Source organism: Hylobates moloch, unplaced genomic scaffold, assembly GCF_009828535.3.
Source record: "Hylobates moloch isolate HMO894 unplaced genomic scaffold, HMol_V3 SCAFFOLD_8, whole genome shotgun sequence".
Taxonomy (NCBI): domain Eukaryota; kingdom Metazoa; phylum Chordata; class Mammalia; order Primates; family Hylobatidae; genus Hylobates; species Hylobates moloch.
The window spans coordinates 33,468,194-33,482,557 of record NW_026652283.1 but is presented as its reverse complement, the minus strand read 5'-3'; the positions used below and the strand labels follow the sequence as shown (position 1 = coordinate 33,482,557).

Here is a 14,364-nt window from a genome sequence, read left to right as displayed (position 1 = left end):
GTTCCCACGGTTCAGGTTTCTCTCTAGGGCCAAAGGCCATGCCATCCACGCCCCTCCCCCAGTGGGTCAGTGCCCAGGGCATTGGCAATTAGGGCTGAATGGAAGTTAGGATTTCCAGTCCCCCCATCCCTGCCAACCAGCAACACCTCAGGCAGTCCTTTCTGCTGTCTAACCACTGCCACCCCAACTTGGGCTTGGCTTTCCACTCCCAGAGGTTCCAAGACACTGTAGTTATCAATACTTTGGTTTTATTTTAAAACAGTGACAAGAAAAATAAATATCTGAAGAATAAGAATACAGGGCTGGGTGCAGTGGCTCATGCCTGCAATCCCAGCACTTTGGGAGGCGGAGGCAGGTGGACCGCTTGAGCCCAGGAGTTCGAGACCAGCCTGGGCAACATAGTGAGACCCCCCCGCCTTTACAAAAAATACAAAAATTAGCCAGGTGTAGTGGTGCATCTGTAGTCCCAGCTACTCGGGAAGCTGAGGCGGGAGAGTCACTTGAGCCCAGGAGTCGGAGGTTACAGTGAGCCCTGATGGGCCACTGCACTCCAGCCTGGGCTACGGAGCAAGACCCTGTCTAAAAAAAAAAAAAAAGAATACAGGAGTGGGGTGGGGTAGTGGGGCTGGAGACTTGAGGTGTCCTGGCTTTGGTAGTCTTGAGTGGGGGCGCCAGGGACCTGGGATCTGCAGCTGTGCTCTTCCCAGGCCAGGCCCTACCCCGTCCCCACCGGGAGGTCTGGGGGCTCCGCCAGCCTCGCCTGCCCGCGGCTCCCAGGCGGGGCGCTGCGTCAGCGGAACCCGCGCCGGGATTAGCGCCCTGGCGCCTGCCTGCGCCGCGGGCTCTGTCGGGCGAGGCTGGGGTCACCGCCCCATGGGGGCCTCTTCCGCCGGCCCTCAGCCTGGATCCCAGGCCGGACCCCGCGTGGTGCCCGCAGCCTCAGTGATGACCCATGTCCTCCATGCCCACGCGGCCCCAGACGCCCAGCACGAAACTCTCGATGTCACACTCATTGACGCCGCGCACGATGCGGAAGTGGCCCCTCTCGCCCCAGTCTGGGCCCCAGGAGTTGGCCGCAGTCTGGGAATAAGGAGGGGTGGTGAGAAGGGGAATGAGAGTGGGGCGAGGGGAAGAGGGGGCGGGGAAAGGGTCAGCGGCCTCACCCAGTATTTGAGCGTCCTTCCATCTGGCAGCGTCTCCTCTCCCCATCTGTGGGCAGAGCAGGGGAGGGGGAAGGGCGCTGGGTCTACCTGCTCTCAGGAGCTCCAATCCGGGAAACCTGCCCCATCCAGCCCCCAGTTGCCTTTGAAGGGTTGGGTACACCCTTAGGGCTCAGGCAGGTCTCTGTACCTCTCTGCATCTCCCTCACTCTCACATCTGTAAGTCGGTGCACCCAGGTCCAGCATGGGAGAGGGTGGGGCACCAAGGGGACAAGTGGAGGCGAGGTGAGCAGAAGAGGAGGGAACCTGGGTCCTCCAGAGACCCACCTCCTGGGGGCCGGTTCTGTGGGACCACACATCCACCTGCCCTCCCTCACTTGGGGATCCAGGGAGGGGTAGGTGCCAAGGGCCAGAAGGAAGACACTCTGAGAATGTGGGTATCTTAGAGACCCCCAATTCCGACCGTAAAGCACATTTCACTGAGTTCATTGAAGACAGTGATCCTAACATCTATATTCCCTAAATCGGAAAGGGAAACTGAGGCCAGGGGAGCGAACTCCCAGGTCACTCGGTGGGTCAGGCAGAGCTGGGACAGGTGCTGAGGTGGGGAGAGGTTGAGAAACTCTTGAGGCTCTCTTCGTATTTCATTGGGGTTATTTTATCCCAATGTCAGGAAGGAAGGAACGTTTCCTCAAAAAGCCTTCAGAGGCTCCCAACCTTCAATTCCACCCAGGGCAAGTCCTTTCTCTTTCTGAGTCTCAGTTTTCTCCCTGTTGAAATGATGAGAGCAGTCCTGGCTCTTTAGAGAGGCTGTAAGAACCCAAGGCAGGCTCCAGAGCCCCTAGCACGAACCCTGCTGTCCCCAACCCCCTTTGCCCACACGCCCCTCACCCTGTGATCTTGACCGAGTGGGTCCCATGCCGGCGGTATCTCTCTGGCCTCCCAAGGCTCACTGGCGTGTGGCTGTAGATGCCTCCCTTGTATAGGAAGAAGTCCTCGTGCACCTCCATGAGGGCTGTGGGCCGATGTCAAGGTAGGGTCCACTCAGCCCATTGGCACAGGCACTGGTGCCTGAGTCTGTTGAGGTGTGCCCAGGCACCAGGGTCCCTCGATACCAAAGCTCTAAGTGCTCCCTCCAGGCGCTGCCTGTGGGAGGGGAGGACCCCTGCTCCCAGCCCCACTGGACATGTTGCTGAATGCTGTGCAGACCACTTGTGCTACTGTGCCCGGTCTCAAGCAGGCACAAGCTTCTGGAACCAGGGTGCTGGATGAGGGGGTTTACCTTGGACAGGGCCATTCTCCATCAGCTCCTTCATGACCTCCTTGTCCTGGAGGGCAGGGGATGGACAGAGAGCAACCGTCAGCGGTGAGACGCCAGGCTTTCACGACCCTCCCGCCTCGGTGCCCTCGCCCAAGTGCTGACTTACGTTGGAGCCGAGGCGGTAGACAGGAGTGACCTGGTAGATGTCATTGTTATTAACATGGCTGTTGGGGCAGTGGGCAGTGGCCTGGCGCTTGCCCCGACCCATGGCTCGGCTGTGCATCATACAGGGGGGCGCAGGGCCAGCTTCATCTCGTTCGCGGCCCGAGAAGGGGTAGCAGTGGTCAGACACCACCCTGCAAAGGCAGCAAGAAGGAGCAAAGGCAGAAAGACTCAGTGCGTCATGGCCCAGGCCATGCCCATGGAGCTCCTTGCCCTCTTCTCTGCCCACATCCCCTGTTGCTGCATACCCTCGGCGACGCAGGAACCACCAGGCACCATCGAGACGCCCACCGCGGCAGCCCTGCTGCTGGTGGGTGTCACAAGACAGCAGGTTCTGGGGTGACAGTACAGGCGTCATGTGTCCCAGAGAATGGATTGAGACACGATCGGATGCCACAGCTGGTGGGGTGAGACAGAGAGGCTGTCAGGAGGCTCAGGACTTGGCCCTCCTGTCCCAGACGCCAGCCCTTGCCCTTGGCTTACCTGCTGTGGAGAAGGCCCAGGAGCCTGCACAGTTGCCCTGGTCAAGAGGCTCATGAATCAGGTTGGGCCACTTCTCAGAGGCCTCGAAGGCCGTGGGAAGCACCTCCCCTGGGTTCAGCACTGTCTGCAAGATAAAGGTTGCCCTGTCTGCCTCCTGCTCTGCCCTGGCCTGCCCCTCAGTTGCCCATTGGCACTGGAGGGCCACCAAGTCCAGGGCCTTCTGCAGTTTAGTCGTGAGCCCTCCTGCTGCTGCAGGATTCCAGCTGCCTCCAACTTTGACTGGTGTTGAAGAACCAAGCACCATTTAATGCCTCTCAGGTATCAGGTGGGGCTGACTAGTCCTGCTTCCCAGATGAGGCAGCTGAGGCCAGGCACAGGGAAGTGGCCAGGCCAGGTCCCTCAGCTTTCCATTCTCGACCCCTGCCTCTTTCCTCTGCACCTTCTGATCGGCCTTAGCTTCAGGCCCCAAAGGGCAGGGGAGGGAAGAGGCAGTAGGGTCCCGTGACCAGGCAGGCTGCCAACACAAACAGCAGGAGACAGAAAATAGCCAGAGGCCCAGGGGAATAAGGGCAGGGCCAGGGTCTGGTCACCCAAGGCCGAAGTCTCCGCAGGGAGGGCCACTCCTGCCAGCCCCTGCCTCCCCGCTGCCCACCACTGATGGACAAATGCGCCAGCACATGTCCTAGTCCAGGCCTGCTGAAGCTCCCCTTCCTCACCCTTTCACTTTGGGCCTGGTTCTCATTCCTCTCCCAGAGGGTCCCACTGGTGGGAAGGCAGAAGCCCTCTCCTCCCTTGGGGTTCCGCTGAATCGGCATTTATTTCCGAGAACTGCTGCCCTCTGGCCAGAGCTGGAGGAGTGTGTGTCCTTTCCTTCCCAAAATACCAAGGTGACCCCCTGTCCCCTTGGGCCCTAACCCAGCTGTACTGAGACCAACAGCATTTTTCCCAGGCTGGAGAGATCAGGGGGAGCTGATGCCAGGACCACAAAATTCAATCTGAGCATCAGTTCTTCTAGCACAGCACATCCTGTGGAAGCAGGGAACAGAGGCCCAGAGAAGGGGAGTAACTTGTCCAGGGACACACAGCCTTGTAGTAGGGGATGGTCCAGGCCTTTGGAGGAGCAGGGCACAGGGCCAGCATCCCTGAGGTTCTGAGCCATGGGGAGATGGCAGGATTGTGGGAAAGGATGGACTTACATAAATTTCATGCATGTTCATGACCGAGGAAGATGGGCGGATGGTGCCCAGGCGGTAGCGAATGCCCTCATCCAGGGTCATGCCCCAGAAGGCGCTGTGGTTCCCAGCCTGCCAGCTGAAGGAGAGGGGATGGAAGGAAGTCACAGATCTGCCATGGCTCAGGGCCCTTGGGGTAGGTGCATGTGGGTGGGAGAGACGCACAGTGGCTGAGTGCACACACAATCAAAGCTGGGTGTAGGAGTGGCCTGCTGGACGTGCCCCACAGCGCCGCACGTGTGTAGACATGCATGAGTATGCATGTGTGCCCGCTGAGGGTGCTTCTAGGGCCTCTCACCCATAGTTGCCCTGGTTGATGGCTTTGATCATGTCTGGATCCACTAGGCATGGCTCTTGGTCACACTGCCACTGCCTGTTCTCCTGGCAGGTGCTGGCAAGAAAGGGAGAGAAGGAAAGGGTAAGTGGGGGACTGGGGATACTCTGAAGGAATGTGGCCTCGGAGGTTAACATGGGCCAGGGAGTCTGTACAAGTGACTATGGGAGAATCTCTAGGTGATCCCTTCCAGCCTGGTGGCTTTAAATGTCAACGTCTAGTTCATGATTCTCAAGTTTGTATCTGTGGCCCAGATCTCTGCCTGAACGCCAGAGTCAAGGATCTCATGGCTACTCAACATCACTACCCTGAACCAAAACACTCCCTGAACCGAATTCCTGATCTCCCACACTTATTCCCCCTACAGTTCTCAGAAAACAGCAACTCTATCCTTCCTGGAGTTTGGGCCCCAAACCTGGCAATCCCCGCTGACTTCCTCTCCCATGCTGATCCAGTTCATCCGCATATCCTGTGGGTCTACCTTAAAAACGCATCCAGAATCCGAACCACTCTCATTCTCTTCTGCAGCCCCCGCAAGTCCGATCACCTCTCACCTGGATTCCTGCTGTGGCCTCCTCACTGTGGGTGCTCCATGCATCTGCCCCTTGCCCCGCTTCCCAGGGTATTTTTAACACAGCTGCCAGAGTGACCCTGCTAAACCTAAGTCATATCACGTCGTTCCTCTGCCCAAAACCCTCCACTGGCTTCACATCACAGAATAAGAGCCAAAGTTTGGTGATGACAAGGCCCTGCACGATCTGTCCTCCTGTCCCCTGATCCCCTCCTCCTTCTAGTTCTGGTTCTAAGGCTCCAACTAGGCTGGCCCCTGATGGTTCACACCGATCTGCCTGCTCCCCACCCTCCCTGCCTTTTTTTTTTTTTTTTTTTTTTTGAGACAAGGTCTTGCTCTGTTGCCCAGGCTGGAATGCAGTGGTGTGATCTTGGCTCACTGCAGTCTCTGCCTCCCAGGCTCAAGTGGCCCTCCCACCTCAGCCTCCTAAATAGCTGGGACTACAGGTGTGCACCACCACACCCAGCTAAATTTTGCAATTTTTGTAGAGATGGGGTTTTGCCATGTTGCCCAGGCTGGTCTCAAATTCCTGGCCTCAAGTGATCCACCCGCCTTGGCCTTCCAAAGTGCTGAGATTTACAGGTGTGAGCCACAGGCCTGGCCTGTTTATATTGCTTATACCTGTTTCCTCATAGGCTGTAAATTCCTTGAGGGCGGGTATTGTTTGGTATTTTCAGCACCCAGGAAAACAAAACCTAGCACAGTGAATAAATATTCTTTGTTAACTGAGTCAGTGACTGAGGCCATATGCTGAATTGACTAAGAGCATGGGTTCTGGAATTCAAATTCTGGGTTTCAGCCCACTAGCTGTGTGATCTTAGGAGAATCATTCAAGCTCTGTCTCTCTCAATGCCCTTGTCTATAAAATGAGGATAATACGGTGGTACCACTTTCCAGGGATTTAATGATAGGCTTGTAAAGCATTTAGCACTGGGCCTGGCCCATGGTTAAGTGCTCAGAATTAATATCTACTATCACTATTCTGTTACAGGAACCCCAGACCCCACTTCTCTAGAGCTTCAGACTCATATCCCGCTGACCTTCTGACATCTCTGGATGTGCAAAAGCTATCTCAAACTCGAAATAGCCTGTCTGCCTCCCACAAGCCTGCTCTTCCCTAACATCTTCAACTCTGAAAATGGCACCCAGTTGTTCACATCAGAGCCCCATGTGGTCGGTGGTGTCCGCCCACATGTCCCCCGTCAGCAGGGCTTGGAGATGGCACATGAGGAATCCACCCACCTCTCGCCCCTCCACTGTGGCCACCCTACTCCTGTCCCTCATCACCTCTCACCTGGACCACGGCACTGCCTTATTCACCAAGTCCGCTACCACTTTAGAATTCCCGGCCATCCCCTCCCTACCCACCCCAAAGCCACAGAGGTCTTTGAAGAACGTAAATCAGACCGTGTGCTCTCTACGTGGCTTCTGTGACTCCAAACAAAATGCGGAATCCTCGGCACAGCTGATGTGACCCACGGAACGTGGCCTGCACCTCCTTGGGATGTCTCTCCCCTACCCCAGCTCCAGCTAAAATGAGCTCAGTCACCTCCTGGCCTTCCCACGAGCCACTCCCTCTGCCTAGGCCAGGCTTCTTCTATGCTTCTCCCTGGTCTCAGCATCAATGTCCCTTCCTCAGAGTGGCTTTCCCACCCACTCCCTACTCTAAACTGGGACCCCCGTTACCCTCTCTTTTCCCTAGAACACTGGGCAGCTTGTCAGGGTATACTCATTTGTTGTCTTTCCATGCCCTTCACCTTACACTAGAAGCGGGAAAAGGACTGTGTCTGTCGCTTTCCCGCTCCATCTCCTGAGCTCGGCGTAGTGCCTGGCACGCAGTAGGTCTTAATAATAGGTGCCGACTGAAGGGCTGCATTCTATGAATTCTATAATGCTTTGACAAGCTCATAACTCTGTTATTACAAGATGCTGAACTGCCTCCTTCCAAGCTGCCCGAGGCTCCCACCTCCAATGTTGCCTTTTAAGGATCGTCAAGGGGAGCCACGATCCAGTAGGGCTGGGCTTTCCAGCCCCAGGAGAGGCGGGGGCACTTCTGGGGAGGGCCAGAGGAGTCTGCGGGGCCAGGAAGGCTTTCCTCATCCTTCCTTTCCCTCTCTGCACACCAGGCTGTTCCCCCTCTGCACACCTAGGCAGCAGCACCCGACTAGACTCCGGAAGCATCCGTTGAGGGCTCCAACACCCTGGACACTCCCCCACCCTCGCCCCCAGAGCCTTCGTGAGGAGAGGGCAGTAGACTGGTCCGTCCTTTCCTGCCATCTCCTCCTTTGCCCCCAGGGCTGCCCACACAGGTCCAGGCAGGGCCGGTGGGAGCAGGTCTCAGCATTCCAGAGGGGGCCTAAGGGGCCAGGGACAGCAGTGAGAGAGAGAACATTAACCCCTCAACGTCCAGAGCCATCCTATCAGAACCTGCAGACCCGGGCAGGCGTGTTTTATCCTTTTGAACACACACACACACAGTACACACACAGTCATGCTGCACACCCAGACACGTGCTGAAACGTTCCCTCCCTCGCTGTGACCCGGGCACCCCTCACCCTAGTGAGGCAATGGAAATAGCTTATGCGCAATGCATTCCAAAAAGTTTCCTTCTCTCTGGGGCCTCTTAGTCCCAGGCAAGAGGGAGTGGGGGTGGAGTGGGTGCAGGGCCTCCTCCTCCAAGTCGCGGGCTCCCATTATTTCTATTAAGGCGTTCAGGGTTTCCTACCCAGCCCTTCTCCACTTCCCATCTCAGACTGAACAGGGGGTACCCATGACCCCTTCCTCCTCCTACTGGGAATGGTGGGGAGGGATGGGGAAGGAAAAAGGGGCCACATTTCAGGGAAGGCCCTGCTAGAGGCTGGCTGGCCGCCCGCTCAGCCATCCCTGACCCTCATCCGCTCGGGGCAGCGGATGCTGCAGTCAGAGCTTTCCTTCCTGGCGCCCCCTTCTCCCTCTGACTCTGCGGTGACAGCAGGAATAGCTGGGAGGAGTAGCCCAGCCTAAGCCAGGAGGGGTGGGAAAGGACTCTCAGTTCAAGGGTGACCCCTGGGCCAGGCACCCATGGCTGGCCATGCTTGAGGAATGTTGTTGGAATGATGTTAGATAAGTTGACTTGGTCAGTGTTAAAATTCCTCTGTTGCAGATGAGGAAGCTGAGGTTCAGAGAAGGGAAAAGACTTCTCCCTTGCGAAAGGGGTCAGGGATAAGATTTGAACCAAGTCTGTCAGCCACACGCTCACAAAGCAAGACCCCTCTAAGCTCCAAACACTCACCAACGGTTACAGTTGTCCCAGTAGGTTCCCAAGACTGGATAGATACGACCTCCATGCATACATCCTGTTGGAAGGAAAGAGAAGAGAGGTGGAACCAGAACCAGAGAGGATGGGCTGATTGGCCAGGTCCTCAGAGATCAGGTACCTTGAACCTTTCCAAGATTCTCTCTCTCTCTCTCTCTCTCTCTCACACACACACACACCAGTTCTCACTGAAATTAAACTATAACTGAAGACATCTCACACACACACACACACACACACCACACACACACACACACACACACACACCAGCTCTCACTGAAATTAAACTATAACTGAAGACAAATCCTGCAGGGTCACACACCAACTGCTGTTTGGGAAGTTCTTCAATGATTCCAACCTGGATTCCTCTTACTTTACTTGGATGCCAGCCACAACATTCCTGGGATCCTTTTCCATTTAAATAAGTTAGGGCTTGGACATGGGGAGTGGGAGGAGCATGGGGAAGCCAAGGCCCAGAGAAGGTAAGCGACCGTCCTAAGATAACACAGCACTCTGAGATGACAGCTCAGTTATGCAGTCTGCTGGCCCAAGCCCCATGGAACTGTGGGAAAGAACGCAAGTGATTGTCCTATTGGACAGGGGCAAGTGCATGGAAAAGGATGATGGTGAGGCTGAAAGCAGGAACAGATTTGACCCATCTCCCAGGTATGAGCAGCCATCTCAGGGCACGGGATCCTAGAATCCTCTGCAAAGGCAGAAAAATGGCTAAGATGACCCTCAGCAACCCATATGTGCCTTATCAGCCCAAGAGTGAGTCAGCAGGTGCGGCCAGCACCTTCCGTGTCTGGAAAAGAGACAGGATTGGGAGAAAATGTGGGGGGCTGCCGTTTCCCTGGGCCAAATTAGAATTCTAACCAAGGAGCTTCTTCAGTCTTGCTGGAGAGTAAAGTTCCCAGAGGGGCAGGGAAGAGTCCCAGATTCTACAGAGCTTCCCCTGGAAATGTCAGTGCATCCCTCAGCTTTGCTCCTGAGCCTTGCTGAGTCTGAGGTGGACAAAGTGACCCACCCTCCTGGCCATCTTAGTGCCCACCTTGGATCGGGGGAAAAGGGGGTGGCACGCCGAGGCAGAAGTCCCAGAAGTCAGGGCAGCAGTCGGAGACCGTGCGGTTGCAGAAGAGGTCACAGTAACAGATGGCGCCCAGGTAGGGCAGGGCACAGTCGTCAGCACGGCCGCGGCAGCACAGGTCCTGCTCCTGGCAGTACCGGCCTCCCGCGTCCCGGATGCCCCGCAGGTGCAGACCCGGTGCTAGTTCCCGGCGCCCACGACCCTGCTGGGCACCCAGAGCCACGTGGCCAGGCAGCGACAGCAACAGCAGTAGCCCCAGTGGACATCGCCACATGGTGGCTCCTGGGCCCTGGGGGGCAGAGATGGTGGGCAGCAGAGACTCCCTGGAACACCAGGGATGGATCTCCCAGTTTCCTGGAGCTGTGAGTTCAAGAGGGCCCAGCAGGGAGGGAAATCCTGATTCCTGAGTCCCCAGGCAGGACACGGGCAGAGGAGCCCCAGTGTTTGGCCCTGGCTATAGGGGGATGGGGACTAGGCAGAAACGGAGCCCCTCCCTGACCTAGGCAGGGACCTTCAAGGACAAGGAAATGAGGGCGGTGGCATTCCTGGTGCTCCCACCCAGCACTCATCCTGTGGACCCAAGGTCTTCTCTCCTGTCCTGGGTCTCTCTGCCCTCCAGCAGCCTCCATCCCTGACCTGGGTCCTTGACTTTGTGCTTTCCTGTCTCCCCCGTCTTTTGGGTACCCCTCTCTTCTGTTCCTGTGTCCCTCTGTCCCCTTCCACTGTCCCTCTCTCTGCCATCTGTCTTGGTTCCTCTACCTGCCCCCTCCTCCTGTTTCTTCTCAGTCTACACCTTCCACCCTCTGAGCAGGGGAGCGTCCCTACCTGGTGAGGGTGTGGGCTGGGGCCCAGGCTGCCCCGCGCCTCCGCCTCCTGGCTCTGCGACCGCCCGGACGCTCAAAGTCAAGAGAGGAGCGCGGGGCGGGGCGCTTTTTGTACCGCCCGCCCTCTGCACCGCCCCGGCGGTGGCGGAAGGGAGGGGCGCCTGGCTTGTACCTGGAGTAACTACCCCACAACTCAGGGGCTCGCAGGGTGGAGAAATGACAAGCACGCGATTGTCCTGGCTGGGTCTCCGGCGGTGGAAGCCGTTCCCTTAGGGGAACCCCAAGCAGGAAGGATTGTGGTCTCACACTGGGAAGGACTTCCCAGTGGGCATCTCTGTGGAGCTGAGGGGCTCTGGTGGAGAAGGGGAGATATGGGCAGCCGAGCTCTGGGTTATGGACACAAGTTTGGGAAATGATAGGGAGGGCATGCGAGGCAAAATTCTCTAAGCCTCTCTTGAGCCCTCAGTAATAAAAATAGCCATGCACACCCCTCTCCACTGTGCCCCCTAGGCTTGGGTGCCACCCCCCTAGCCGCCCCAGCTCCCAGGAATGATTGGAATTCTAGGAGTATGATCCTTAGGTGCCCTGGGCGGCTCATCCCTGGGAGGTGGGCAGGGTGTGGGGGCGGCCTCTGCACCCTTTGACCCCTCGTTGAGTCTGCCGTCCCTTGCCTCCTCGGGCCCCTGCCCTCTCTAGCAAACCCAAGGGCGTCCTGCTTGGCACCTGTCCCCCTCCAAGGGTCCAAAGGCAAGGGGCCTACCAGCTGGCACCCCCTGCAGAGGCCCTCCTTCCTACCCCAGGCATAAACTTTTCTTTGCCCAGGCTGGCCTGGGACCCAAACAATGAGGCTTCTGTCCCGCCAGGTCTGCTGTCACCTTTTACCTCCCTATTGTGCAACGCCCTCTCTTCAACAGGTTGGGCCCAGGCCAGAGGTCTCTACCAGCAAAGAGGATAAAAGTGACTACACCTGGACAAAACCTCCCAGGCCCAGGCCTGAGCCTCACATGCTGGCCCCTGGGGAGGCATCAGGGACCCCCTTTGCCCTCCCACTGACCTCCCTGCAAACCTCCGCCAAACCAAGGGGCATCCTCAGCTGGCCAGCCCCTGGGGGAAGGGAGAGAGCCGAGGATCACCGGCACCTGTGGCTGGATTACCCCTGCCATGGACCACTGGTTGGTGAGTCACCAAGGGGGTCCTGCCCTGGCGGTGGGGGTGGAGGGATAATATCCGGGGGCCCCAGCACTGGCACTAACACACCCAGGAGCTGCCCATCTGCTCCCTGCAGGGACCTGGGAGGACAAAGCGTAGGTGGGAAACTGAGGCTCAGAAGAATGCACTTGCCTGAGGTCGTGCAGCCAGAACACAGGCTCCCTGCCTGCCACCAGCCCACTCCTTTACCCCTAGTCACCCTTAGTCACCCACTACAGGTCTCAACGTGCTCCTGGCTGGGAAGTCTCTCTTCTTATCTAACCTCCATTCATGTTACTGCAAGACAGGCCCCTCGGTATTAGTAAATGTCGTATCCTCAGGGTAAAAGATGAAGGCTGCTTTCTTTCAAAAGAGTTCACGTCCAGGGTTCCTACTTTTATGGTACCTACTTTTTCATGGTTCTGGGGCTGGGGGCTGGTTCAGGGACATCTGGCCTATCTTTTGCCCAAAATCACACCCCATAGGCTACCCTCGTGAGTCTGGGTGTGTTATCTCTGTGTGCATGTATGCACGTGTATATCTGAGTTGCAGTGTTTGTGGGGTGTTTCTGCTTCTACTTGAGTCTGTCAGTCCACATCTGATCATCTGGGTTTTTGTTTTGTTTTGTTTTGTTTTGTTTTTTGAGACAAGGTCTCACTTTGTCACCCAGGCTGGAGAACAGTGGCGCGATCTCGAGTCACTGCAGCCTTGACCTCCTGGGCTCAAGCAATCTTCCCACCTCAGCTTCCTGAGCAACTGGGACTACAGGTGCACACTGCCATGCCTGCCTAAATTTTTTTTGTATTTGTAGTAGAGATGGGGTTTCAGCATGTTGCCCAGGCTGGTCTCCAACTCCTGAGCTCAAGCGATCCGCCTGCCTTCGCCTTCCGAAGTGTGTTTACCTGTCTATCTGCTATGTGCCTGTGTATCCGTGAGTCTGCATATTTTGGCTATCTGCCTGTCCTTGTCTGACTGATTATCTGCTTGTCTCTCCGTTTACCTGTCCGTCCGCTACATACCTGTGCATCTGTGTGTGTGCATCTGTCTGGATGTTGCCTCTGTGTCCATTTTGGATCACTGCCAGCGTGTGTTGTTTGCCTGCATTTGTGCACTTGTTGGCTTGTATGTCTCTGTGTGTGTCCTGCCTATGCCTCCCTGTCTAAGAGGTGTTTGTGTATCTGTGTGGGAGTTGTGGCCATCTGCCTGTCCTTGTCTGCCTGTCTGTCTGTGCATAAGAGGCAGGACTCAGAGCAGGGAATGGGAGCAGAGCCAGAGCCTCCCACCATCACTCAGCTTGGCACAGAGCCCACCCCAGTGGAATTTTGTGACTCACTGGGTTCCTTGGCCGAGGAGGAAAAGGGCAGGGCCGGGGTGCCGGACACCCCCACTTTCCTTTTCCATGACCCTTTGACTCTTTGCCTCCTAGTGACTCCTAGTGACTCATTGACTTATTCTTTTTTTTTTTTTTTTTGACAGAGTCTCGCTCCGTCACCCAGGCTGGAGTGCAGTGGCGCGATCTCAGCTCATTGCAAGCTCTGCCTCCTGGGTTCAAGCCATTCTCCTGCCTCAGCCTCCTGAGTAGCTGGGACTACAGGCACCCACCACCACGCCCAGCTAATTTTTTGTATTTTTTAGTAGAGATGAGGTTTCACCACGTTAGCCAGGATGGTCTCGATCTCCTGAACTTGTGATCCGCCCGCCTCAGCCTCCCAAAGTGCTGGGATTACAGGTGTGAGCCACCGCGCCCGGCCAACTCAATGACTTATTCTTGAGCAAAGTGGGCCCTTATCCAAGGGCCTGGGACAGCAACAGAGGAGGAGACACCAGCGAGACTTCCCCCCTGAGCCCTTCCAGCTTTTCAAGAAGCAGGTAGCCTGGGTGCCTGTGGTGTTTCTGTCCTCTCTTACTCCGGACCCCTGCAGCGCAGCCCCTCTCTGGGCGTTGGTACCAACCTGTACCCAGATGCTCCCTGGAGGCCCTCTTGTGCTCTCTTACTTTTACAAAGGGAGGTGAAGCCAGAAAGGGACAGTGACATGCCTAAGAACACACAGCAGAGAAGAGGCCTCTCCTCTCCATGGAGTCTCAGAGCTCCCCATACCCCACAACCTTCACAACTGCTCTAAATGCTCAGAATCAGCCATTTTGCTCTGCAAGCTGAGCAGGGCCTTCTGGGAAGACAAATACCTGTTGTCTGCTCGCCCCAGGTCCCTAGCTGAGGACCTGATACTTGAGGCCTGGGAGTTCAGATGCTCACGTCCCAAACTGCACCCCAGCCAAGGCTGGGGCTCCCTGCGGTCCTCTGTGGTCAGTGGGACATGTCCAGAGCTCAGGTCAGTGCTCCCTGGGACTGCGTCTGAGACCCAGTCCAGGCCTAACACTGTAGCCCGTTGGGCCATGTTGCGATGTGTTGGGGCTTTCCAGGGCTCCTGGACTGTTTCATAGAAAGCCCCGCATTGAGGGCTGCATGACAGTCAGAGTGTGGTGCTGTCACAGCACGCTGGAGCTTGCAGCAGATAAAATTCCACGCCATGTGGAAGTGTGTTGCGCCACGCAATGGCATGCTTTACTGTTTGATTTTCTCATTCATTCAACAAATATTCGTTAAGCATTTACGATGTGCCAGGTTCTGTGCTAGGTGCTGAGTGTACATTGTTGAACCAAACAGATGCAGTTCCTGCTATTGTGGAGTTTGCAATCTAATGGGAAG

At 56.5% G+C, this 14,364-nt stretch overlaps 1 protein-coding gene across 3 annotated transcripts in view; it reads right to left on the bottom strand.

Moving 5' to 3' along the window:
• Nucleotides 1-231: 231 nt before the first annotated feature.
• Nucleotides 232-14,364, bottom strand: part of TINAGL1 (tubulointerstitial nephritis antigen like 1) — a 46,519-nt gene continuing 32,386 nt past the window's right edge. The window contains exons 1-12 of one of the 3 annotated variants that reach the window (XM_032160033.2): nucleotides 10,471-10,550; nucleotides 9,610-9,934; nucleotides 8,535-8,598; nucleotides 4,657-4,749; nucleotides 4,323-4,437; nucleotides 3,127-3,250; nucleotides 2,892-3,042; nucleotides 2,588-2,777; nucleotides 2,443-2,488; nucleotides 2,052-2,175; nucleotides 1,164-1,209; nucleotides 232-1,080 (exon numbers count right to left, since the gene is read on the bottom strand). In XM_032160033.2, coding sequence (XP_032015924.1) covers nucleotides 940-1,080; nucleotides 1,164-1,209; nucleotides 2,052-2,175; nucleotides 2,443-2,488; nucleotides 2,588-2,777; nucleotides 2,892-3,042; nucleotides 3,127-3,250; nucleotides 4,323-4,437; nucleotides 4,657-4,749; nucleotides 8,535-8,598; nucleotides 9,610-9,919 — 1,404 coding nt within the window. In that variant the 5' untranslated portion in view covers nucleotides 9,920-9,934; nucleotides 10,471-10,550 and the 3' untranslated portion in view covers nucleotides 232-939. Of the gene's footprint in view, nucleotides 1,081-1,163; nucleotides 1,210-2,051; nucleotides 2,176-2,442; nucleotides 2,489-2,587; nucleotides 2,778-2,891; nucleotides 3,043-3,126; nucleotides 3,251-4,322; nucleotides 4,438-4,656; nucleotides 4,750-8,534; nucleotides 8,599-9,609; nucleotides 9,935-10,470; nucleotides 10,551-14,364 lie in introns of those variants that run through there. The other 2 variants (XM_058443289.1, XM_058443291.1) reach the window with 2 other exon arrangements.